Source organism: Columba livia, chromosome 5 (genome assembly GCF_036013475.1).
Source record: "Columba livia isolate bColLiv1 breed racing homer chromosome 5, bColLiv1.pat.W.v2, whole genome shotgun sequence".
In the NCBI taxonomy this organism is placed as follows: domain Eukaryota; kingdom Metazoa; phylum Chordata; class Aves; order Columbiformes; family Columbidae; genus Columba; species Columba livia.
In genome coordinates, this window is record NC_088606.1 from 55,924,268 (window position 1) to 55,952,019 (window position 27,752).

The window sequence follows — 27,752 nt, forward strand, 5'->3', positions numbered from 1 at the left end:
CTGTGATAAAGCAAACAAATGTTAATCTGCTGTGTAACTGGCAGAAGGCTTTCAATAGAGATACTGCATAGATTAGCCACCAGTGGTTGGTTTGGTGGGGGGGCACAGGGAGAGGCTGTTTTCACACTGGTTTTCAGTATTCAGAAACAAGTCCCTTCCACGACTTCCAAAGTATTCTACCCTACATCTGGGATTGTGCTGAAAGAAGCTGCATTTACTAATTACGTATACATGGCTGTATAATCAGGAGGTAAAACTTGAAACACCACCTAACAGATACAAAACCAGCAGTTGAGGAAGGGCTGTTCCTGCACTCTTAGATATAATTTAATGAATCTCACAGGGGCTTTGACAGAAATGTAATTTGCCAAACCCAGCACATTTTTCACTGCCAATTAATTAAACAGCCTTACTGTGAAGAAGTGTCCAGTAAATTAAAGAGCTGCAAGAGTAGAACTTTACATTATCTAATTGTACCACAAACTCAGCTACTGAAATAGATTTGCCTGGTTATCAAAAAGGCTATGTGAGAAGCAGCTTTTGAAAATGCTATTCCCCACACTATTCCTTAAAGCTGACTTATATTTCTGTCTCATTGTAGCTCTTCATTCCCCTGTGAACTATTATACACAATTACCCAGTGACAAGTGAGACAAAGTTCCCAACTCCAGCTATCAATGACATTAAGTTTCAGTGTGCTCTGCACTGCGTGCCAAAGTTGCTTGAATTAGTCTGTAAAAGGTTCTCCTCAAAATTCAGAACAACAGAAATCTCTTTATCCATTCCTGCTCACTGTTTGTAAGTTTACAAGCATGATTTCAAAGCCTGGCTACAAACGCTCACAGAAGATGAGCCAAAACAATGTTCTCAGATGGAGAAAAGTGCATTATGCAAACCAGGAGAGTTGACTCATCAGCCAAAGGGTTGTAAAAGAAATGTATCTCTTCAACTCTTTCCATCTAAATCATCTCACATGCTCTTAGCACACAAGCCAGTGTTCTGTGGTTTTAAGCATGCAGAAAGAAAGTTTCCAGTCTCTTCCCATCCATGAAACTTCAGAAGAACTGCTTTGGGGAACAAACAAGAGTGAAATTCCCATTCATAAAAATGTGTTGAGAATGTTTTCATCAACATGATCCACTCAGAAACGATTACAGTTTTAAATGTTACCTGTTCTTGTGGGAAAGAGACAAGAGAAGGACTCCTCAACAACGTATCCCCTTCTAATGATTTTTAAAAGTCCTTTATTTTGTTGTTAATGCCCAGCCTTGCCCTGTCTCACTCAGGAGACAAAGTAACATGGAATTTGACTTTCTGTGAACTAAAAGTAAATTTTGAAAACTATGGGTTTTTTTTTTGAAAATATTTTTCTTAAAACAATTAAGCTCTTGAATTCAACTAATTTTAGAATATAATATCCATGCAATTTTTATCATCTTATAAGCCCATCTAATCCCTTGTTCTAAAACTAAGAAAAGAAATTTTAGCACAAAGCCCTTCTCTGGGGAGTGAGAGAGGCCAGCAGGTTAAGGCAGAGCTCTGCACTTCCTGAGATTTTCTCCTTGCTGGAGATCCTGTGAATAAGCTGCTATTTGCCATAATGAAAATCAACATTTCACTGCTTCTTAGAAAGCTGCACACTACTCCTGCATTACTTAAAATATGAAAACAACCTGCAGATATTTTTTTTTAATGTAGCAACTTCTGGGTCTCTCCTTCCTAGACACTGGCACACTCACACACCTTTTCTAGGAGACCATTACTAATATTCTGCTTCTCCTGGTATTTTGCATTCGGAATATGTAAATATGAAGACAGCCATATGGTTCATTCAGATCAGGCAAATTTTCTCTCTCTTGTATGGTACTAAGTTATTTCCATCACATACCAGACACTACGAAAAGAAAAAACATTCATGATTGTGGACCATTTATATGCCGTGACAGTGAAATCCATGGGCCACCAGCTAAATTTTGTGTTCAGATTTTAGGAGTAGTGACTGTACCCTCAATACCAGGCCATCCAAGCTCTCATAATCAAAACCCTCTCCATATTTCTCACTTCTGTCTCACCCTTGAGCTACACGAACCTTAGTGGTTTCAGCAGCTGAAATTTAAGGCAACACATAAACTTCATCTGAAACAGTTACTCCCCGGCTTTGACTGAGGTTAATGTTGGAAACTGAAAGTTCAAAGCAGTTACAGCTGAATGAATTAATCAGCTCACATTCACCCAAAAGCTATGAATAAATTGTAGTTGCAGGTTCTGTAATAAATATTTTACTTAATTCTCACCAAAAGCTCATTTTTCAAATATATCATTGACATACTACATCCCCGTTATGCAGAAATTATTACTCCATATAAAAGCACAGTTGTTCTTAAAAATCAGACCAGGTTCACAGTAAACAACAGATTTTAGGTTACTTGTGTTTAAGAAGTTTTCACGAAATTCATATAGTTTCCAAAGCACAAAAATGAGACACTTTGTACTTGCTTTCTCTTTCTTCAGATTATTTTTCTGGAGGGAAGTAATTTGATATGATGTGGTTTAAACGAAGCATGTAAAGTAATTTGTAATCTATACCTTGGCAATTTTGCTTAAAGCACAGTGATAAAAACAATGTTATTTGTTTAAAAGGAGGTTTTATTAATGAAAGTAACTACAGTTGTCACCAGCCTCTCTGGAATATCTTCTCTTAATGAGTTGATTCCAGGTGTCTTGCTTTCTGGAGCAGTTTAAATAGTGTAAGTAAACATACACCGCACAGTGTTAATATTTAGGCAGCTGCTTGAATGACTACTTGTATAAATCATTATGTTTTTGTGGCAGATGAGCCTCAATCTAGGTCCCTTCTGAGTTGCAGCTTTTAAGTGTAATAATGTTTCACATGCACAGTAGAAATTGCAGTACATTGCACTACCTGTTTACTGTTCATTTCTGGACTAACTCTGCAGTTCTTTTATCACATAGGAAGTTTGCCTCAGTGAAAATCACACAACTGAGCTTCAGTGCATGTCAAAAATTGGAAAGCCATGCCTTCTAGCATCAGTCAACAACAAGCATTGTATGGACAGACCTGAAGCAGAAAAACTGCCAGAGTCTCTAGACATTAATGAGGCCACATGTCAGCATCTGTACAGGAAGGACTTTACAAAACAAGAATATAATGCAGCCTCAGGAAGCGAAAGGGCTGAAGAGCTGCTTTAGGCAAACAACATGCTGAAGACATATGACTGTATTCAAATACAAACCCTTTCTCCAGGCAAGGTTGCTTCATGTTGAAGACAATAATCTGTTAGATTTTATGTGTGTCTTGACAATAAAAATGGTATTTGAAGTACAGCTATTCCTAATGTAATTTGCAGGATGTACATTATCAGACAACCAAGGCCACCATTTTCTTTTTTTTTTTTTTACCTTAAGTTTCATGAAATGCATACGTTAACCTTTCTCAGCTCTGCGCCTTCAACGGTCCTTTCTACATGAGAACCCTTGAGGTGAATTAGGTTGTCAAAGCACGCTCGTGAAGATTCAGATATTCTTCCCTCTAGAACCCTCAACAAATGTCTGTGTTGAGAACCAATTTCCTTCTATATCATTGCATTTCTGTCCAGAGCTGGATACACAAAAAGGTCTGCACGTGCAGCACTACTACTGTTCTTCAGTTTCCAGTCATGCTCATCTCCTCCAAAGTCTTTTCCATTCTTCTCATTTTAGAGATTTCAGCTATTTTCTGTATTATCTATTACCTATATTATATATTATCTATATCTGGATTATATATTGTCTCTGCATAAACTCTGGAGTGCCTAGACCAAAAATAACCATCCTTTCTGACGCAGCGACCTTTCTCCTAAAAACTTAGCATGCTCAAGTTCCACAAGACACAGTTGACAAAACTGTCTTTGGCACAGGGTGAGGCAGCTACACTAGTGATGTAAAGGAGGAAATTTCGGATTGCTCTGCCAGGGTCTCACCACTCCTCTGAAATGCGACTGGTCAGGCAGCTGAGACCAACGAATGGTCTCAAACCTGCTGGTGTCACAATGGATTATGAACTTAAAGTGTAACAAACAACCAAACATCCATAAACAGCCTGGAGCACCAGAATTACCACTTGAGGAACACAAGTTTTCACAGAACAACATTTATTTACACATGATTCTCAATCACAAAATGAGACTACTTCTTCATTATCTTTCTACTTTAATTGCCTAATTGCATAATTCATTACTGAAAATATATTGGTTTAGAATAGGCAATTCCCTACACTTTTAGAAATGAACACTCAACTGTTACTTTTATTTGTTAGTAAATGAGGACAGTATTTCCACATAGCAATCCAAAAATCCACTCAAGACAAACACTTTAAGACAAGTATAACATAATTCACATTAGATTTGCACTAATTATAAAGAAAGTCTAATATTCAGGTATCTTAAAATGCAAGAAAAATGTTAAAGTATTCTCTGCTTGGATTGCCTTCTGTGAACTACTGAATACCTTGCTTGCTTTCTAAATAACTATTTGCATTAACATAGATGTTCTTGTTACCCTTCTTGTGTTGCTACTGAATTGGAAAGATAAAAGAGCTTTGGATAAATATACAATATTCCTAATGTCTTTAGTAATTAAGAACTGCAATTGCTGCAGAAAGTATACTGCCTCCTTTTAGTTCACCTCCCAGAGAAATGTTCCATTAGAAATGATAGCTCCTGCTGCTTTTTTTAAAGTGGTCTTTCAAACACTTTAATGGTTGTGAAATCTTATTGAAAAACAAAGGGAGAAGGTGGATTTTTTTGGGTGAGGGAGAGAGATAATATTTTAATACTTTTTAATATTTTAATAATTCTTTTAATCCTGAAATACCTAATCTGAATTGTTTGGAGACCAAGCTTTTTTTGTTTGAATGAAGTTTTTGCCATTAAAAATCAAATTCAAATTGCACTGATGTTTTAATGCACTAGGTGGCATAATTATATTTGCATTAAAGCAAATTAAATGCTTCCCTACCACCCAGGTACTTAGTTGGATAATAGAAGCCACCCTTTCTGCCAGGTAAGGAGTCCTTATTTAAAGAAGACAATATGAAAAACTGGAGTGCTGTTCACATCAATATACTGGTCATCTGATCCATGTACTTTCCATTGCCTCCCTAGGGTCAGAATGTCTTGCCACTTCTAAATAGGTATACAAGAACAGTGAAAACAGAGTACGAAGAGTAGTAAAACTTTCTTGTTTACTATCCTTCTGCAGCTCTATAAACTGGCAAACCTGGGCTGTCACCAGCTGAAAGATTATTTACTGGTGACATAACATTTTACTGGCTTCTGTTCTTCAACCACCACTAGCACTTTCTCCTTGTAGAGAAAATTTGCTTCTGTCTGTTCAGTCAGGTGAGTAGGATTAACATCCAGCCTCTCATGTCACAGACTGAGGTTTTGCCAAGATATTATTTAAGAATTGAAGGCCCAGGTGAAAAACGAACTACTGAAAGCAGGGGTAGGGATTTCAGTTAAACATCCCTTAATCCCTACTCTGGTCCTGATTGTGACAAAGTTTACCCTGAGCAGTTTTGCTTGTGATCAACATTAAAGCAGATCAAAGACATATGAGCCTGAGAGTTATCACTTTTTCTAGGACTCCTGTTTTGTCAGCTTTGATATTGGCCACATTAAATGCATGTTGAGACTACCAGGAATTGGACCAGGTGAGCTGAATCAATCTCTTCCATTTCTAACTCTATTAATTCCACTGCTATAGTGGACATAATGAAAGATCCTTTTAGACTGATTCTGGTGTCAGTCTGAACCAGCATTATGTAAAAAAAGAAAAAAAAAAGTCATCTTCATTTACTGTAAGCTCAGATACTTGCTTTTTGCTGCAGATGTTCTGTCATGGTTTGGTTGAATTCAGGGCAGTAAATTACAAGATATGTCAATGTAAAGTGGCAGTGAAATCATTTATCATTAACTTGAAGAGGCCATTATTCAGCTGTAGAAGATGACTGTTTTATGAAATACAAAGGATGAGATCATGATTTAGTGACCAGAAGTGTTCATTTTCCAATACACAGCAGTATGTAGCAAGAGTGAGAAAGGAATGGAACCTGAGCATTTGATATAATTTTATCTGGATAATGTTTTGATGTCTGCCATCCCAGTTAAAATTGGCCTGTATGAGACTCACTGCTGATTAGCAGACACATTTTTCTATTGGTCAGTTTCTATATGTGTCCCGGTTCTTTCCGTGTAATTACAACTCTCACAAATGCCCTACCTGAGCATCAGGAAAGGATGGAAAGAGGTATGGAGCTTTCTGTCTTTTAAGGGTCATTTGAAACACTGGAGTTTCTAAACAAACACTTCAGGGAGTTCAGAAATTATGAGTTCTCTGGTTTTTTTTGACATCATCACTAGCATATTTATCTGTCTAATGAGAATTATCCCCACTTAGAAAGCTTATTTGTGCAAGCAACTGAATAGGATAATGTTATTGCTGGGACTAACTTTGTAAAAACTGAAGATGTGTTCAGCACAGAAAAAGTGAAAAGCATGGAGCATGGTACCAAACACCCCTAGAATTCCTAGAAGAGATTAAAAACAGGACTTGTCTGTTTTATGACACACAATCAGTAGAGAACACTGAAGTGCTTACCTTTTCCAGCTGGTGCATCCCTTCCTCTACACAGCAAATGGATGCCAACGTTCTCAGTGTCTGGGGATAAAGGCACCTGAAACAATCCTGGCGACAGATCTTAAAGAGGGTGACGACACCTCCTTCCTGCAGGGGAAAAGCAAAAATCAGAGAAGTAAAACTGAATGTCTCCCCAGTATTTAACTCAGATTGGGATGGTGGGCAGAATCCTTCAATAATTTATCCAAATTAGCTGTCATCACAACACCAACAAAAAGGATGTTAAGCTCACACAGAGAGCTCAGGTTGATTAATGCTTATACACTAAGTGATGAAAAAGTAATATAGCCTCAGTAGGTGGTGTGCTTAAGTGATTGACTTTTATCAATTATAAGTGCAACTTAAATTAAACTTGACATTCATGCAAAAATTACCAAGAATTATCAATAGGCAGCAATTACAATGACATTTAAGTGACAGTTCAACAATATGCTATTAGTTTAAAATTGATTTTTTTTTCCCATTGCTCTATATGAGTTCCATACAATATTTACTTAATGTTAAAATTTGAAAGAGAAGATCAGATGGTTGAAGACCTATCTAAAATAACGTGGAAATAGCTGTCAAGTTCTATACAGGTACAAGTCATAACTTCATCCTCCAATACATGAAATTCTCATTCCTACATTTTTTTCTTTTAAATATGGCAATAATGACAAATATATGAGTACATGTACATCCTTACAGTAGCTATACTTAATAATTTCCAACACAGATTGTAAACATATAAGTGTTAGCAAAGTTCACATAAAAAATTGAAAGATATAAATAAATACAGACAATATGTGCACTTCTTTCAGTATTTTTTTTTATTCTCCTACATTTAAAAATGTTATGCCATCAGGTAGACTACAGATGCCTTATAATATGTAAGAGCAGACATATAATGAGAAGGAAAGCATTCAAAATATTAAAAAGATGAAAGGTCTCAGACTGAAGTACTCAGACTACACTACTAAATTAAAATTGTTGGAATCATGGAGCAAGTGTAATATACACTCCTCTTTTTCAGATTCACAGAAAATCTTTTTCTCCTCCACCTTGTCTCTTATTTGAAATCTCAACAGGTTGTACTGACATAAAACCTCTGGACTACAATTCAGACCACTCATTTTCAGAATTCTGCGTTTTTGTAGTGTAATAGTTCTGCTGGAATAGAGTAGAGAATAATAGGGCAAGCAAAGCTATATGTTCAGTCTAACAAAAATATATATCAATTTATAAGAAAATTAGACAAAATTAACACCTCAATATATTTACAAGATAAAATATTTATATTATGTCTTTGCACACATATATGTAATTTCCATGAGATCAGTAAAAACAGTAGGCTTACTGAGGTTTGCTAAGGGTAAAATGTATTTCTGGAATTGTAAGAAGTGCACAAGTATCTGTTAAGAGTTATTTTATATCTCATACTTCTATATATAACCTACTGCAGAAAGATATACCTGAGCCTTTAAAATAAAAATAAGGCAGTACACTAACAAAAAAAGTTTCAGTCGTATTTTGCATCGAACAAAAGGATATTGATATTTCACCCAAGCAGTAATTGAATTATCCATTAAAAATATAGAAAAAAAAAAAAAGCTATCACAGTGTTGTCCCCAAACCTAAAGTAACTGGGATTTTTTAATTATTATTTTATTGTCAGTTTGAAAGTCCCCATGGTTCAACAGAGATGACCTGATTCTCTACTTTATTCATAAGCAGAAGTTTGTGGACAACACTAGTAAAGCTGAAGCGATGGCACATATGCTTCAAGCTTTCTGCATGAGAAATTTGTGCCCTGCTTCTGCCTCTGATGGACAGGAAGTGATTTATCATCACATTTGTCAGAAGGAGATCTAAACTGTTTATTTTGTGCCCTGTGTACCATCACCAAGCTGTAAAATATTGATCACAAATAATGAACCTAGAGAGCTGTAAGTGAAATATGGAATGTGTAGGAAATACGAAGCCTGATTCTATGGCTTGTCAACAACACTCCCCTCAATGGGATCACAGCATTCCCCAGAATTTATTCACCTTTTCCAAGATTTGTCTCCTGTATCTTTTGGAATGATGACAAAGCTGTATCTGACAGGAATACATATAAATTATTCAAATGAATAAACAGTACCATTCAGACAAAGAAACATAACAGCACTGAGCTTTGCTTCCTTTTGAAATAAACCTGCACCTTTCCAAAAGTTCCTGATATGTCTAAGCATACGTTTATCTATTCTTTGCAGACTTCTGGTCAAAATCTGGAAGTGCCAAAATAACACATGAAAAGCTGCTCTTTCTGTAATTCAAGTTTCATTCAGGACAGGCTTCACATACTCTGAGAAGCAGTATCTGAAAACAGAACTTGCTTTACTGCTTGATGACCTATTTCTCTTCTGTATTGGGTTAACAGGAATTCAGTTTCCTGGAGACATCCCTGAGATGCTATCCGGAAGGGCCAGCAATAGATAACAAAATCACCTGAAATAAAACCATAGAAAGTATCTGAAGGAAGTAATGAGTACAGAAAACCCCACTGTGCATGGTGAGTTGAATGAATAAAGAGGAGAGAGAAAAGGCATCCAACTCTAAGGTGTAACATTTTCAGTTTCACAGTTTCAGCCTGAAATCACTCAAAGTGCAGTGAATTCTCATCAAGTCTTTCCTCATGATAGAGGACAACAATTATAATTAACTTTAAAGATGATCTATGAAGAAGTTTTCATAGTAAATACTTGCTAGAAAAGGAACTGATATACAAAAAGGTAAAGATAAGATGTATGAGAAGCTTCTCAGAGCAAGTGATCTGCTGCACATCCATATGGGATTCAAATAGTCAAGCATTCTCCAAAGAAGAGTGTGATAAGCAGGTATGGCTATCTTCATTATAATTTCTACCTCTCTCTCTCTTTTAGGAGACTATTATTATAGCACCCAGTTCAATACAGTTGGTATTAGACTCTAATTATGATCAGTGAAATGGTTTTATTAACACTTCTTTCCCTGTGTCACCGTGTCCCAACATTTATTGTTGTAACTCCAGAACTGATTTTTACTGATTCATCTGGTTGTTATGAAGCCAAATCAATTTAGAACAAGTTTACTTCAAGTGCTCAAGTCCGCTCAAAATTTATAATTTCTGGTTTTTAGTGTCTTGTTGTGCTCTCAGAACATAAAGTTATAGTTTTAACAACCAGGACTAATTTATAGTTTTTAATATGAAAGATCCTGGGATTGAAATCTAATAGATAGAATCATAGAATAGTTTGCGTTGGAAGGCATCTTTAAAGTTCATCTAGTCCAACCCCCCTGCAATGAGCAGAGACATCTTCAACTAGAGCAGGTTGTTCAGAGCCCTGTCCAGCCTGGCCTTGAAAGTCTGCAGGGATGGGGTATCAACCACATCTTTGAGCAGCCTGTTCCAGTGCTCCACCACCTTCAGTGTAAAACATTTCTTCCTCATGTCTAGCCTGAATCTCCGGTCCTTTAATTTAAAAACCATTACTCCCTGTCCTGTCACAACAAGCCCTACTAAAAAGTCTGTCCTATCTTTCTTAGAAGACCTCTTTTAACTATGGAAAGGCTTCAATAAGATCTCCCGAGAGCCATCTCTTTTCCAGGCTGAACAGTCCCAACTCTCTCAGCGTCTCCTCACAGGGGCATTGTTGCAACCCTCTGATCATTTTCATGTCCCTCCTCTGCCCCCGCTTCCAACAGGTCCATGTCTTTCCTGTACTGACGGCGCCAGAGCTGGACACAGGACTCCAGGTGGAGTCTCACCAGAGCAGAGGGGCAGAATCACCTCACTCGACCTGCTGGCCACGCTTCTTTTGGTGCAGCCCAGGATATAGTTGGTACATTGCTAACTCATGTCCAGTTTTTCATCCACCAGTACCCCCAAGTCCTTCTTTGCAGGGCTGCTCTCAATCTCTTCATCCCCCAGCCTGCCATGATACTGTGGGATGCCCTGACCCAGGTGCAGGACCTAAACTTGACCTTGTTAAGCCTCACGAGGCTCACATGGGCCCTCTGCTCAAGCTTATCCAGGTCCCTCAGACATCAAGCGCACCGCTCAGCTGGGTGTCACCTGCAAACTTGCTGAGGGTGCACTTGATGCCTCTGTGTCATTGATTAAGATATTGAACAGTACTAGTCTCAATATGGACCTCTGTGGGTCATCCCTCATCACTGATCTCCATCTGGACATCAAGCTGTTGACCATTCTTGATGCAAACATTCAGTCCATTCCTCATCTACCAAGGAGTCTATCCATCAAATCCATACATCCATAAAGTAATTTTAAAAAAAATCCATATATCTACAATATAATAAAAAATACTTTTGTGAACACATTCCTGCAGTGCAACTCCAGAAAATGATACAGCAAGTTAGTCAAATTGTTTGATGTTTAACTATGTGTTATAAGACTTGATAGAGGAATATTTTATCAACATTTAGTTCCAAAGGTAGGAAACTGATCTGCAGAAAGAAACTTGGCTAAAACTTTTACCTGGTAATTCTCTACTTGGCTCTTCTCTTCCTTTCCTCATCTTTTTTTGCTTTTAAAATTATCTAAACCCGTGGACTTTTCATTATGCTGCCAACAGTGAAGTTGCTTGTAGATGAAAACTATGTATTACTATGTATCATAGCGTAACATTGGGTATTCTATTAGGTCAGAATTCAAGAGTGATTAGTAGTAGTAGCAGTAGTAGTATTTAGGCTTTTTCCTTTCATTTCTTATCTTGCCCTTGCTACTACTCATTTGTGTTAGAGACTTCAGTCTTCATAATTCTGACAGCTTGTGAGAACAACTAGTGGGCTGCCAGGGTGAGTCAGCAACATGACTCTTTCACAGCACATTACAAAGTTACATGCTAAAAGAAAAAAAAAAAAAAAAAAATAACCTCCAGGTGGAATAAAATTATAGGTGATGTTTCAGCATGAGGGATTACCATTTCAAAGCTTTTTTAAAATTTTAGTAAAAATACTTCAGCAGCAGGGTGGGGCGAGTAGAGGGATTGAAAGAGAATACTGAAACCCTTACCAAAACGTAAAGTGAGAAACCAGTTCCTGTAATATTATAGCTTTACAATATTATCGAGGTTCTTTGTTTGCATGTCAAAGTCTTTGGTGTGCTTTAGAGCTGTACTTCATATCTTGGGACAAGAAAAGGCTATCAGCAGTGTTCCACAAAATCAGACATTGTCACGGAGACTAAGTCATCAAGTTTACATCAACACATTTGTTGAGTTTTGCTTTTGCTGTAAACAAATATTCCATTTCTCCAGCTAGTTTTTACAAAGATAATGACAGCTCTTAAGGGAACTTTGTATCTGTGGGAAATTTTGAGATCTTTACAAAAACATTCTTAACCCCTTAATGAGTGGGCACAGTTCTGGCTTTTTTGTTTTAAGTCACCCTGAACTTTCAATGTCATAGCTAACTCCTCCAGTGACTGAATTCAAAATTTTGATCTGTTACAACTCCTCCACCACCTTGCTCACTGAGGTAGATAACTGAGGCAATACAGAGGGTGAATGATGATAGTGAGTCAGGATGAATGCTGTTCACAGTGCACAAAGAGTCACACAGGACAGGTGATGCAGTAACGACTGTAATTTGGCAGCCGAACACCACTTAGGGTTATTTGCATAAGGGGATGCATTTCCTCACTCATAAACCTGTGACACATCCAGCGTTTAGCAATAAATTCATTTAGTGATTTATGGAAGGTCAGATTTCAGCTAAATTAAACTGTTTTGGAATTCACACAATGATAAAAAGCACAATACCAGTTTTCCTCCATATGTTAGTTCTGCACTTCCTCAATACTTAACATTTTAACATTGTTTTTGGATACCACTGAGTGGAGCTCAAATATCAACTTAGAAAAAATCAAGCCTCTCAGGCTGTTGCCAGGATCCACCACGCATTTCTAAGTCTACCTTATTCTCTATCTTCAGAACAGAGCAGTAACTTTCATGGTGCAAAAATCCATCTAAAGGCAGATCAGAAGTAAAATGAATTAAATGCTTCTGTTTAACCTCACTTCTGAGCAGGACAAGGGATTGGCACACCACTCCATAAGCAAAAGCTGGGGAAAGGAGGTTTTCTTCTTCCTGTATACACTGCGGATGGTGTTAACCTATTCTCAACCTCACACAATGCCATGCCTTTCTCACTTTTTCAAGATCCAAGCATCCTCAAAGGTGCCAACACTGCACGGATTGCCAGTATCGTTGATCTTGGCAGAATAATTTGTTTACACCAAAAGCTAGCATCAAATACGCAGTGAATGAGAACACACACTGCCAGAAGTAACTGTAATGATGTTCCTCCATAAAAGGAAAATAATCAATTCAAAGTATTTTTAAAATTACATCTTTCAAAATATCCCTGATGTTCTCTGTACACACAGCTGAAGAATCTTGCTGTATCACTGCATACTTGTCAGCTATATGCATGGCCAATTGTAAAGTTTCTTTCCACTTCTGTGTCTGATACTCTCAGGAGAAACACTAGAAAAATGCCTAAGATGTCGAAGGGAGTGATAATGCATCAGGTGGCACAAAGACAACTGTAGCTGGATCAGCATTCAGAAGCTTGTTGGAGCTTACCATCCTACTGCAGTTACTTGTACAAGCATTGTGCTTTATTGAATAAAATATTTTGGGGTTGTGGTCTTTATTTTTTATTATTATTATTTTACACACATATATATATATTTACTATCTAATAGTATAATTGTAACTAAGACTTGTAAAAAGCAACAGAAGAAGAAAACAAATAGTTCCTCATAGAAAATTTAGTTGTTCTTTAATGTAGATTTGTCCCCTGAAATACAGGATTTCGTCTTGTTCGGTACATTTCAAAACTTGTAATGACTTCTGTGTTAAGTAAAGCAACACACTTGTATTACTAGTTTCCTTTGGATTAATCCATAAATCCCCTTACCTTAGCTATAATACGGCACAGATGAGCACCTTCCTGGGTAAGGCTGAATAAACTACTAATCGCTGACTCAGTGATGTACACGCTATCCGACAATTCTATTTGTCTCAGCAGGTTCTGTGTGACATAAGATAATAAAAATAATTTACTTCCAATGAAAAAAGTATTATATTTAAAAACAAAATGGAGTAGAAAGTCTAGTTCGTTTAATCCCTATCATCTTACCTCTCACCCACAGAAAGAAAAAAAACCACACACATGGGCAGGAGTTAAACTGATAACACTAACATGTTTATGGTTGCATTTGAATAGATATAACCAAGAATAGTGATATTTAAGTGTTTTCTTACTCTATTCATATTTATTTTTATGTGTGTGAGAACATTCAATAAAGAACTCTTCAGCTATTTAGTAAATTATTATTGGGTTTGGCCTGGGATTGAACTAAAATTTTCAGAAGGCAAGTAATTGTCTTAGTGCTGAAGGTGTATCACAAGGTGATACAGGATTTCCAACTTTTTTATATGGAACATTGCAGTACCCTTTCTAACATTAATTTCTAAGGCTCTAGGCTCATCACTGTTCTCGGTATGCACAAAACATCATTGACCAACGCAGGGTGTTCTCTACAGAAATAGAGTTTATTTCTCCAATGTATGAAATAGATTAAGTATTTTTGTCTTTGTAAATAGTTATCTTGCTTTTCCTTGTATGTCATTGCAGCTCCATAAAGAAACACAGCTGTCAGAAGAATATGATGTTTAATTCTACTCTTTCCGAAAGTACATTCTATCATTAGAGGTAGAATTAATCATATTTGCTAGAAGGAAGAAGGCAAGCATTTTGATATTTAATCCAACTTAGAAAGAAGTGAAAAGAAATATCCCACGTTTTACAGTCATTGATACAAATTTCAATTATCTTCCCTTGAGGAGGCTGTGTTCTCCCACCTGTAGCATCTTCTCTTCGAAAAATATTCCATAAGAGACATAACTTATCAGTTCACATTTTGATATGAACCTATCCTGAATAAAATCCTGATACCTTGGTTGGAAAAGAAAGCTCTTGAGTATACAATTTAAGCTGAGAATTCTGGCCTCTCACACAGACACTTTGTCTGCTCCAGAGCAGCAAAGTACCCACAGACAATGCACTTGTGTGGCAGATATGGACACACAGCCTGACTAAATGGCTCAGAAAACTATTCTCAAAAATGCTTTCATTAATGATCTCTAATCTGAGTCTTCAGCCACGCAAATACACACCAGATGATGCAGAGTAATTAATTCTGCTCCCTTAAAAAAAAAGGAATTGGACTTCAGATGACGGTAGGTATCAAAGTGCCCAAAGACAGAACTGTTAGCAATGAGGAACTAGTCTTCAGATTAAAAAGAATAAATGTCAAAACAACCACAAGCAACTCATTGAATTTGCAATATGCAAATTTATTTACACACTTCAGCTCGTATGTGGCGTTTCATTTAGCTCTCATAAATCCTAACCACAGCACATTAGCAAGTAGCTTGTTAGTTTGACAGTAACTCTGCAGAAGTATTCTGGAGATTCTCACTTCCTAGCAACAGTGTTTTAAAACTATAAGGGATGTTTCTGAAAGAGATGTAACTGTTTTTTTAATTTTAATGCATCAAGGTACATTGAAATGTAACCAATATCATGCACTAATTTTGTTTTAGCACAGTAGTAAATACTGTTTAATTATTTCCTCTTCAGTAACTCTCTCATTTCGTCTTTTTCTGTAGGGACAACATAACATTTCATCATAACATCACCTCTAAAATATGGACAAATTAATTGAAGGTAATTACATTTGCGTTTTTTAATTTCAGGAAGATTGAAGGATGCAAAGGCATTACTGAGATCTCAAGAAAAAAAACAGTGTAAGCCAAGATAGATTGGTTAGAGTTACAACTTGTTATTATTTCAAGAATGGTCTAATGGAAAAAAAAATAATGCATTTGTAGTCTCAGTCTTATTACTCAATGTATTCATCTACATTTAATCACCACCAGAAACTATATGTCACGCCTGCAATGACACAACATTGTTTCTGGAAGGTTACACACATATAACCTGTACAAAATACTGTAGTGTCAAAATACAGTTAAAGTGTGTGCTATAATATACTTGCTATATAAACGTCTTCTAAAAAGTTTAACTTTCAATAAAAATCACTGAGAGACTTTTTTCAAGGTTTCTAAAGAAAAGCACTTTCTCCCTGAAGAGAAAATCTGTCCAAAGGTCTTATTAACAAGATATTGTACAGAAATTAGATGCCTTGCAATGAAGACAACCTATCAGGAGAAGTAACTAACATATTGATCCACAAGACCATTGTGGTAGAGATTTGAGGTTGTTGGAGAATTTGAGAACACAAACACCTACATCTCTTTGCAAGGTATTTGAATTACTGATCATAAGTTTGCTGAAAATTGAGAGCTGTAATTATAATCCTTCTATTAATTGATGCTTTCCCTCAATATTCAACGATTTGATAGCCTCATTAAAAATAAATAAATAAATCTATAAACTAACCTGTGCCTCATGTGCTAAAACCAGCTCTATTAACTGGCCAAAATACTGAGCAACAGTGGTGAGTGTTTCATTAATACAAGATTTCATGGACTTCAGTGCTTGTTCATCTTCAGTTTGTATGCACCTGAAAAGAATGAGAAAGGAAAGGGATGAAGAAAAAATCGCAACAGACAACTATTGTTTTATCAAGCTGATTGCAGTGGGTGAGCTCTGTGTGAACAATGGGGATATAATGGGAATTCAACTGTTCATATGAAGACACAGCCTTTGTGCCATTAGCATCACACCAGACTTCAATCAAATCTTTCTCTATGCAGGAACTTTGTTTATTCATGAACATTAATGAATCATTTTGGGGTCAAAATTTACTTCACAGACTGCAGGTCAAATTATTCTGTAGATGCTGTATTTGTATCAGTGTAGCTGTTATTTTTCCACTTATGCTTCTAGTTACAGCCACTACAGGATGCCTGCATTTCAGCTGCAGCTATGTATATCCATCCATCCTTCATTGCCAAATCGTGTTCAATAACTTTAATTTCTTTACCTTCTTTGCCATAGTTTAATGATAGTAGGGTAAGGACCCAAAATGAACGTGTGCCCAGATGAGTAAAGTTCATTTAAATTTAAACAGCATACTCAAAAGTAAAATTTGGCCTTTTATGCAGGAAGATTACATACAGCAACTTCACAAAATTAGTTTAACTATCCTGTAACCAGTGATATTGTGCTGTTACTGAATAAATGAGTTAAAGATGGAAAACTTTATACAGTTCAAATGAAATAACTAATACTTCCTCACAGAAATGCATTCGTTTGAATTGTCGAAACATACTCTACTTAGGCAGGCCACTGTAATGGAAGATATAGTTTGGTTGATCAGTGCCTCCATCTACACATTAGGTCCCCTTTTCACTTCACTTGTCTTTCACTCACCTATGTCAGCTTTTTATCGAACAGACAAGGAGGGAGAGGGCTGATTCGGGGCAGACATTATGAGATCAGAGATCTCGTTAAATCAGTGTGCCTCACAGTAGAATATAAAAGTAAAGTCTGAGCTGTGTGGGTTTGGCAAAAAGCAGTAGTGCTCAAGAAATGTTCTTTCCTGATAATTAGATGGTGTCTTTTTCCCTGATGATCCCCCGAGTAGAATGATTTGCAGAGTGTTTAAAATAAATCAAAAAAGACTGATTGAGCTGTGCTGGAGGAAACAGGATAACTTAAGATAGGTGGGGAAATATCATGAGAAGAATTATAAAGAGATTCTTATTTTCCAGTCTCGGCATTCTGGAGTGCATGGAGCTGAGTAAACCTACAATTGCAAATTAAAGCAATGTGTATTTATTTGAGTTTGATTTACTAACACTTTGATATATGCATAGAAGAACATGCAGTACAACAGTCTCACAATGTAAGTTTTCACACCAGCTGAAATCTTGGCTCCACAGAACTTGAAGGGAACTTTGTCACCGATATCATTAGAGCCAGACTTTCTCCCTTGGTGTCTAAAAACCCCAAAAACTCCACTTGCACACAGCTTTGTGTCTATGCCAGGCTCTTTGTGAAACAGCAGATCCCATCTTTCATTAGGATGCAGTTTAGATAAAAGCAACTCACTTCACCCACCAGAGGCTAACATTTAGAAAACCTTTTAGAGCTGCAGGGGCCTAGTTCAGACATTTGAGATTGTTGGCTGATTTGTACTCCTCATTAGAAATTTCACAACATAACAAAACCACAAAATTAATATTTCAACTAGAAAACTTAAATTACCTTTCTGTGAATGCTGTAAATTCTGAACACTTGTCTATTAAGAGTTTTTCAAACTGCAGAGAAAGAAAAAGTGGTTTTAAAGCAATATCCATATATACAATTGCTTTTTAAAACGGAATATTTTTCCATTATATTTAGGTGAAAACCCTCCAGAAACATAATTTTCATTTGGACACCCTCTGTCTACTTTTCTGCATAAAACAACTAGAGGTAAAACTGAAGTTAATAAAAAAGTAGTATTTTCTACATTGTAAATGCAAAGGAACTCATGGATGGGACATCTAGTTAGTTTAGTCCAGTAGTCCTCAAAAACAAAACCTTGCAATATAATTTAACAGTGTTATAATTCAGAATCAGGCCTATGATAAAACAGGATCCAAAATGAGTCAATAATGTTTCCATAGCTGAAAAGGGATTAGAAGGTCTTAAACAAGGGACCAGTATAAATATGTAAGGATTTCTTACCCACTATTTAAAGTTTTAACTATTACAACAAAAAAATTAAACAAGACAAGCATGACAATAGGTGAGACAACCTACCTGGTGCATTTCTTCTGAAGAATTCATAGTGAATGTATTGTATTCATTTATCATTGAACGTACATGGCAGTTGACTCTTACTGTCATGCTGTGGACTCTCTGCCATCTATTCTTCTCCAGCTTTTGAGCAATTCTGGTCAATTCTGTGCTTATGATCCAAGCCCTTTTTAATATCAGCTGTAAGTTATCACATGTGCTATATTGTGAGGAAAGGAGAAGTTCATTTTGTTCATCCTTCTCAATGCTGATTGGCTTGGACTGGAGAATACACATACATTCACAGTCTGTCATCAACTTCAAATCTTCCATCCATCGCTGAACAGAGTCCACTTGAATTAAATGCATGCTAGAAGACCGAGAAAGAGAAGGAAGAATGAGGTAATGAAAAACAACCTTAGAATAACCACCAGAAATACAGTTGCATCCATCTGCTAGGTTGCACTTTCTGGACAAAAGGTAACTTAATGAACAGAACAAACAATTTGCTTGTAATAACACAGTGACATGTTTAGCTTTGTATTCCAAACACAGGTTTTGGATTTCTAAACACCTGCACATCACATATTCTGCCATAAAATTATTTGCAAAAAACAAGCAGACATTAGGGATAGGTAAATAAGAGAAATTTAGACTATAGTTCTTGGCAAAAATGTTTCTTGTACATTCAGACCTTAATATGATAAAAGAGCAAAACTATGGGCGTGTTTGCTTGTTGTTTATGGGTCTATACTGTCAGCTTTTTCTGGAAACTTTACCTATTAGATACTTAACTGAAATTTTGCTTGGCAGCATCTCTCCAAAGCCCTTCCACCCACACTGACACAGCCAAACCAAGACAGTGAATGATACGGTCTGCAATATCCATTTCTGTCATATCATAATCCCTCAAAACTCAGCTGGATTCCACTTCCTGACCAGTCGTTTACCTTCACCCTTCTTTCTCACTACTCTCTGTACAATTTGCACATCTGACTTCCAACACACATTTTCGCGCTACAAAAAACGTACTGTGAACCAGTGAGGCTGAAAGAAACTCTTTGGTGAGTATACCCTGACCCAAGGGCAATGGGCCTGCATTTTAAACCCTCCAGTGCTCAAATGTGATACTTGAGACAGCAGCTGTACTGAGCTGTTCCGAATTCATCTATGTGAGGGATCCCACGTTCCCCAGAGCCTTGAGGTAGGGTTTGCATTGAATTTTTTCCTTACAGTGAGATGTCCAGATCCTAATAAAAAAACCTTAATCCTCACCCCAGCCATACACACGTAGGGAGGCAGGTTTTCTTAAACATGACTAGTGTTACTAACATTGTATCTAACAGTGTATAAAGGTCAGGTATAGGACTCTGGGTCAGACAGAGCGAAGTTTCCATAACCGCATTCATTCTTACCTGCTTTGCCTTTGGAGACAGGCTATGGTTTCTGCTTTTGTTTCATTTAGCTCATGGACTTTTTTAGTGGCAACACCCTGATGTCTTGACTCCCTGGAAATTTGCTCCCTCCCTCTGAGGTCTGTCTGGCCCATTGCTGCCTCCCACAGTCTCTCAGACCATCTGCACAGAACAGAGGCTCCGAGCTTCATGGTCTGACTCACCTACCATACCCGAGGCTGGAACTGTTTCCCTTTGCGGGAGGGTGCTCCGCAAAGAAGGAGCATCACTGCCAAGGGGTCTGTCTGACCCTCTATTCCAAACCAAGGACAGAACAAACACTGTTCATCTCCAAATACCCTACATCCAATTTCTTTTTTTTCAGATTGTTTCAGTTTACATTTCCCCTCCCCAGTCCTCACAAAAGACCAGTTTCTCTGGTAAGTATATACACAAACACAGATATATGAAACATAGTTATAGTAGATATATAATACATATTAGTATAAATATATATATATATATACATAAATCTAATGGGCTAAATCTAATAAATCTAATCATAGCGCTAAGGGAAAAAGATACAAGTTATTTCTAAAAATAAATCTTTAATGTATTTTCAAATTACTTAAACTTTCTTTATCTTCATGCAAAAGCTTAAAAGATTCTCAATCATAGTTTCTGAAATTAACCACGGTTGCAATGCTAAAGACTGACTTTATCAATACCTGTTCCTTACTAGGCCCAATATATCCCCTCTCAATGCAACATCATTCACTAGTAATAAAGCAAAGCAGGAGGTCAGGAGCTCAAAGAATCACTGCAAGTCTCCATGGCATAGGAGATTTTTATATCTCTAAGCCAGCTTTTCCAGAATTTACAAACACACACATGACCAACAAAAGCAGAATTTGCATACACAACACACTTTCAAAAGGGTCACTTTACTCAGCACAAATTTCAGATTTCTGATCTACAATTAATAAAATATTTTTTCTGGCAGTTTTCATCAGCCTGAAATTTTGGAAAGTCTTAACGTGAAATAGTTCAAAATTTTAGTATCTCTTCTCCTAGTGAAAGATGGATCAATGCTGAAAAACTCCAAAGAAGTGAAGATGAAATTTGAAGAAATGAAATTAAGCGAAAGCAAGAGACAATGTGCTTAATTATTTTTTCCAAACTTCTATTGGCATCTTACAACTAGTCTGACAGGGTAGCAGATTGTTGTGAACTTTCTGCATACATGCTGCAGTTTTATAAGATGCTATGTCAGAAAGGACAAAAAGAAAGTTTGTTTTACAGCCCACATTCTTTTAATTCAGATACTGATTTATTGCAACTCAGCATCACAGCAGTAATGCTCTGTGTTGTGTAAAACCTTAATGTTAGAACAAAATCTGCAATCACATTAGCCAAGATACAGGTGAGCAGGTGGAAGGCCTTTTTATTTCTTGTGCTTCCATTTATAGACAGAGCATCAGCTGAACTCAAGAAATGTCCTTCCAGACCACTGAAGTAGTATTCCACAAATTACCAACATTTATTAACATACGTATGAAAAGGAGGCTCACCTCAAGTATAGTTTCATATAAATCAACAGCAAACAAGATACAAGAGATCAATTTCATTGATCCAATTCCCCTTTTCACCATAAGTGATGAAACTACTTTTAATTTTAAACTTTACGGGCTACTGCTATTTAAGGTCTTTATTTCATTCAGCTTTGAAGATTGCGTAATTGCATTTCATGATCGATTGTGGGTTGCTTTTTTCTTGCTATGTGTAGTCCCCTTATTGCCTTTTTGGATCTGAAGCAAGGTTTCCTAATAAACAAAAATAACAACTTTAGAAGTTTGAGACCATGATTTATAATGATGTGTGTAGTTTGCATGCAGTACAGGATAAACTAATTTGACAGAGACTGATGTATTTTTCATTTTTAAAGTGCACTATGATAATTAATTAAATCTCTGCGTAGTAAGTACAAATAAACTCCCACATTATAAATTAACTCAGAAAAAAAAAAAAAAAAAAAACTAGAATAGGTTAGTCAGAAAAGAAGAAAAAAGAAATATCATATTTCCTTTAATCCTAAAAATCAATCTTCACTCTGAGGAGAGAAAAGAATGAGAGTTGTACAAAAAAGGCACAAATGTTAAAGAAACTCTCACAGAGTGTTTGAGGTTGAAAGGGACCTCTGGAGATCACCTAGTCCAACCCACCTGCTAGAGCAGGTTCACCTGGAATGGATCGCATCCAGGCAGGTCTTGAATGTCTCCAGAGAAGGAGACTCCACAACCTCTCTGGGCAGCCTGTTCCAGTGCTCCGTCACCCTCAAGGTAAAGGAGTTTCTCCTCATATCCAGATGGAACCCCCTGTGCTTCAGTTTGTGCCCGTTGCCCTTCATCTTACTGTTCCAAGTAGTTGTCAGAAATACAATGTACAATTTAGGATGCGCTGCCATTGAAATATAGTGTTCCTTAACTCACAAGAATGGCAAAAATAATGCCATTCACCTCCTTCCAGAGAGAAGAACCACAAAAAACTTCCCCTGCTCCCTATGTAACCTTTGTTTTAAAATACACATATCATGATTATTGAAGTGAAATACAGAAATTATTTACCTTCGTCCATATCTTCCTGTATTTAGAGAAAATCTTCCTAAGCATTCAGCTGATGAATTTGTGTGCTAATTGTTTATATATTAAAATAAAGTTTAAAATCATTCCTAACTAGGTATTAAGAATCATATTCCAGACAGAATTTACTGAACTATAAAAACAAGTTGAAAAATTCTATTTTGTCTATTACTGGAAAAAAAAAAAACTATGCCTGCAAAATAAAAACAACCATCATAATGGGTTAGACCAAAAAAAAAAAACATCTGTCTAGCCCATTATCCTGCTCCCAACATGGCCATTAGGAGATGCATACAGAAAGATTATAAGAGGCATGGCAAGAGCTGAGCAACCCCTCCTTCCCATCTTCTGTCAATTAGTGGTTTAGGAACTTCCTAAAGCCAGAAGTTGTGTCTGAGCAGGATGTTTTTGCAATTCATGAAAAGTAGCCATTAAACCCTTTTTGAACTCGGTTAAACTTTTGGCCTTTACATCAAGTGGCAGTGTCTCACATCGTTTGATTATTTTTGTATGAAAAAGTGTTTCTTATTTTTTGTTTTAAACTTGCTGCCCGGAGATAATAACACAAGTTCTTTAGTTCTTGCATGTTAAGAGATACTAAAATGATAGTTCTACATTCATCCACTTCATATAATTATTTTATTTGCTCTACTCTATCTTCTCTTTGTTATCTAATTTCCAAGGTAGAGAAACTCAGTCTATCACCATACGGAAATGATTCCACTCTCCTCTGATCATCCACTTACCCTCCCCATGTTTTCAGAAAACTTTCCCTGGTTTTCATATGTCCTGAGATGTGATGGCAAGAACAGCAGGCAATAATCCAAGATTCAGGTAAATTATGGATTTCTACAGTTTGATTACATTTTCTGCACTGTCCCTATTTTCCAAGAGTACCCAAAATTAATTTTCTCTTATACTTAAGTGTTTTCCATAGACTGTTTCATTTTTACCTTGCAGAAAACCTACTTATTTTGATTTCAGAATCTTTTCCATGAGTGATAATACATAGTTTATGGTTCGCTATCCTATACATATGATGAAAGAGATTTTCTTCTGATCCCTACCCCTCTTCACATGCACTACTTTATGTTCATTAACATATAATTTCTTCTGGCATTTTATATTTCAGTGACTCAGTATTGTGAGACTTTTTGTGTTTGCACATTATCTTAAATTAACCTGAACAGTTTTGCATCAGCAGGAAAGTGATGTCCTGCTGTGATAACTAGTTTTCGGATTGCTAAATACATTAAGCATGATTGTTTCAAGCATAAAAGACCTTGCTGGTGTGATTTTCCCCAGTTCTGTTTAATCAAAAAACAGCAGCTGGGTAACTGGCAGAGATCCTGATGTACATAGATAGTAGTTCCCCGCCAGTTAGAATTTCTGAATTTAGTATGTCGTGGCATATTGACAAAAAAACAACTTATCTAGACTCTACACTATAAAATCAACATTTCCTGTAAAAATAGCAGTAAAAATAATTCAGTGCAAAGTAAAAATTCAAGAGAAAGTCTCCAGCATTTCTTCAAAGTCATTATATTTTAATTGAGGTTGTAAAATATTTGATGAAGTTTCCAAGAGCACTCAGCTGAACTCAAGTAACCAGCAATTTGAATACTCTGAACTCTAGTGTGCTTGCCAAAACCCAGGGTATTTTAAAAATTTTCTTATTTTGAGAAAATCATTAGGTGTCAATGGCTGAGACCACCTTAGAGTAACAGCATGTTAAAAGTATATTTCTTCAAAAAATGTTCAGACCTGGTTTCATACAGATACCACTGCACTATATAAATACACTGCAGACAAAGTTCATCCTGGAGAAATACTTGTATTAAAAATTCCCATTTGAAATTTCTAAAAAGAGGCCTATCATATTCAGAGATCTGTTATCAGCATTTTTCTTCTATTTTGTCATTTTCTGTCCTCTAATAAGGAATTTGTTAACTGACACATCACAAGATCTTTAGGATAGACAAGATAGATTGTCATATAAAATATTGCTCTATCTCATGTTGATGCTAGATGAATACAAAACCAAAGAATTAATAACTAGATCATTTGTGTAAAACTTCCAGCTTGGAGCTCTCTACTACAATTTTACTGGCAGCACATAAACTTCTTTTTTAAATTGCAAATGTTATACTGAAAAAGAGTTATACCTCCATTTTAGGACTGAGTTTCACTAAGTGCAAAAGTTTCATGTTTTATAACATTGTGTTCAAGTCTGAGCCGATCAATTCATGCAAATAATTCCAACAGTCACATTTATAAAGTGTAAAGACTTCTGCTGAGTCGAATTATGTTTTCGAGGCTTCTCATCTTTTTTTTTTTTTTCCAATTTTCATTTATTATGACAGACCTATTACAGCTTCCAATGATAGCATTTATTATAGCTTCCAGATAAGCCTACAGTGAAAGTCAATGCCAAGTCTTACAACTGTGCTCAAATTTATTATTCTAATTAGTGGTAGGTAATTAATTGGCAACAAACAACTTTTTGAATGGATTTAGCCCAATCTTTGAACATAAATCATCTCTAATTTTTTTCTAATTCATCTTTTCAAAATTATTCATAGATATCCTATATACCCAGGGCCAGTTTCTACATCAATACAATGGACAGCAGAACTCAGCTCTCAGTGAAAGGATAAGTGGAAGTGAAGAGCCATAGAGGTGTCTTCCATTTATCCTCAAGTTGTTTTACACAATATTAATTTCATAAGAGTCTTGTAGATCTATTATATTGTATTTGCATTTAATTTAGCAAAATTAAATAGAGCTAGTTAGCTAGCTTAGAAGGTACATAATAGTTTGAAGGTAGCTGCGAACCAGATTCCTGATTTTTAAGTGAACACACTCGCTCTGTAAATCATTCCTAAGGTAACAGAGTTCTATGAATATTTGATATTTGTAACTGATATGGCAATCTAAAAGATTAGTCAAATGATTTGCACTGTGGGTTTTTTCCCCTTGATTTTATGTTGTTCTTTTCCAGTAGAAAATCAGCAATCCAAATCCACTAGGACAAAATAAAAGCTTACAATTAATTCTTTAAACCTCAAGAAAACATTGATAAAAACAAGTTAGTTCCTAGTTATTAAAAAAAGTTAACAGGCTATATTAAAAAGGTGTTTTAATTTGCCTCAATGAATATTCAGTCATTACCGTTTCCAAAGTTTAACAATTTCCCCAAATGAAGTTTGTAACAGATGTGAGCTACAGCCCTGAAACTTTTCTCAAAATGAAACTTAAGTAAAGGTACACTGTAGTCAGCCAGATATCCTGAAATGTGTTGTAGAACACAGAACTCTTGTTAGCCAGCATCAATCACCCTTCTATGCTTCAACATTTCCACTTAATTTAGATATAGATTTAAACAACATAGAAATGAAACAGAAGTAATAGAGGAATTACCTCTAGTTTCTGGAATCAGCATGCCAATGGGCAGAATGAAGAAATACTGGTAACAAAACCAAAATTACTCAAAGATCACAAGCAAAATATGTATGTATCACAATAGTGGTATTAACTGTTTTGTTGAACAGGGATACCTCAATATTGCTACTTTTCTGGTAACCAATATCTATTAATGTCTTCACCTGACCTGACACCAAAAATAGTCCCTTCCTTGCAATTTACTGAAACTTAGTATTACCAAATTCAGTTTGGCATCTCCACCCTGGGATGATGGAGTTAATCAAACCACCAGCCCCCTCAAAATCAATGCTACAATTGAGAAAAATGTGTTTAAAACACAGACAGCTTATGCCTTGTTAAGCATCCATCCAACTTCTGCAGGGAGCTCAGCCTGTGAAACGTAGAACTAAACATTTGTGGGCAGGCTGCTGTATTTTTTAAACCTTATGCATTCAGCAATATAGAAATATCTATAAGGAAAGTAAAAACACTATAAACACTTATAAAATATAAGGTATGATGTGTAAATTAACCATAGCTTCATCACACCTATTTAAAAAGCCACATAAATAATATAGCATTAAATGCTGCACCAATGCTTTTCTTAGATCTTCACATTTTCTGAGAAGTCTTTGCTGTAAGTTGTCCCTTTAAAAATGTCTAGAAATATTATATGATCCCAGAATTACTGGCACACTATAGAACATGTGGAAGACAATATAAAATCACAGACCAATTCAGCTTGCTGATTAGCTTCCACAAAGTCTAGGATAAACTTATTACATATTAATTTTCTTTACATGGCTAGAATTCAAGTAGGGCCAGGTTCTTTCCAGCTTCTCTCAACCGAAGAGATAGTCAGGAGGTCAAAAGGACTAGTTCAAACTGGTTTTGTGGATTTTTACTTCATGCCTGGTACATTAAATTGCTAAAACAGTAGCTGTTTTGTCAAGCACATAAGCCACTGAGTTCACAGAAAGTAAAGACAGCAGTAAAAGAGAATGTAATTTCCTGACAGAAGGAAGGAAATGTTAAATAAACCCTGCTATAGGCAAATTAATGACAGTATAAGGCTACTAATTGTCCTGCTTACAGGCAGTATGCTAACATTGTCACAAAGATCACCAACTGAAAAATATCTGCTGAATTCGTATTCATATGGTATTATTAATTCATACTAGTAATGATACTATTGCATTTGCAGTGTCCTTATAAACCAGTAAACTGAATAAAACGTCCAAAATGAATTAGGCTGGTAAACCCTGTAATGTTGGCATATTCAGATTTAATAAGCTGTTACAGACTCAGATCAGACCTGATGGATTTTGGTCCAAATTGAGGAATCCACCAGCCTTAGAAAGAAGGCAATTTTAGACATTCTACAATTTGGACAATACGGTAAATAGGGAAAAACATACTCTCCCATGGTCCCTGCTGCTTGAGGCCCTTTTTAAGTACTGAAAGACTGCAATAAAGTGTCCACAGAGCCTTCTCTTCTCCAGGCTGAACAACCTCAAATCTCTCAACCTGTCCTCATGGCAGAGGTGTTCCAGCCCTCTGACCATGTTTGTGGTCCTCCCTCTCCCACAGGTCCTACTGTTCATGGGTCCCTTCACCCAAATGTGTTCCTATCAGTTATTTTTTTAAATCTCAATTTTCCCATTGTCAAAACAATAAATGAAGGTGAATTTATCAAATTAAGTAGAACTCTGAGATGGAGAAATTTTTCTTTTTTTTTTTTTTTTTTTTTTTTTTTAATATTGGCCCTTTTTATTCTATGTATAAGAGAGTCTGTTATTCACTGAAGGTCAGA

At 36.3% G+C, this 27,752-nt stretch overlaps 1 protein-coding gene across 4 annotated transcripts in view; it reads right to left on the reverse strand.

Annotated features, from left to right (window-relative positions):
• The window catches only part of INSC (INSC spindle orientation adaptor protein), a 146,072-nt gene that overhangs the window by 51,136 nt on the left and 67,184 nt on the right, over nucleotides 1–27,752 (reverse strand). For all 4 annotated transcript variants that reach the window (XM_021300265.2, XM_021300275.2, XM_005499276.4 and 1 more), the window contains exons 3-7: nucleotides 18,508–18,853; nucleotides 17,968–18,020; nucleotides 16,195–16,318; nucleotides 13,645–13,758; nucleotides 6,661–6,786 (exon numbers count right to left, since the gene is read on the reverse strand). In XM_021300265.2, the coding sequence (XP_021155940.1) occupies nucleotides 6,661–6,786; nucleotides 13,645–13,758; nucleotides 16,195–16,318; nucleotides 17,968–18,020; nucleotides 18,508–18,853 (763 nt within the window). The remainder of the gene's footprint in view (nucleotides 1–6,660; nucleotides 6,787–13,644; nucleotides 13,759–16,194; nucleotides 16,319–17,967; nucleotides 18,021–18,507; nucleotides 18,854–27,752) is intronic.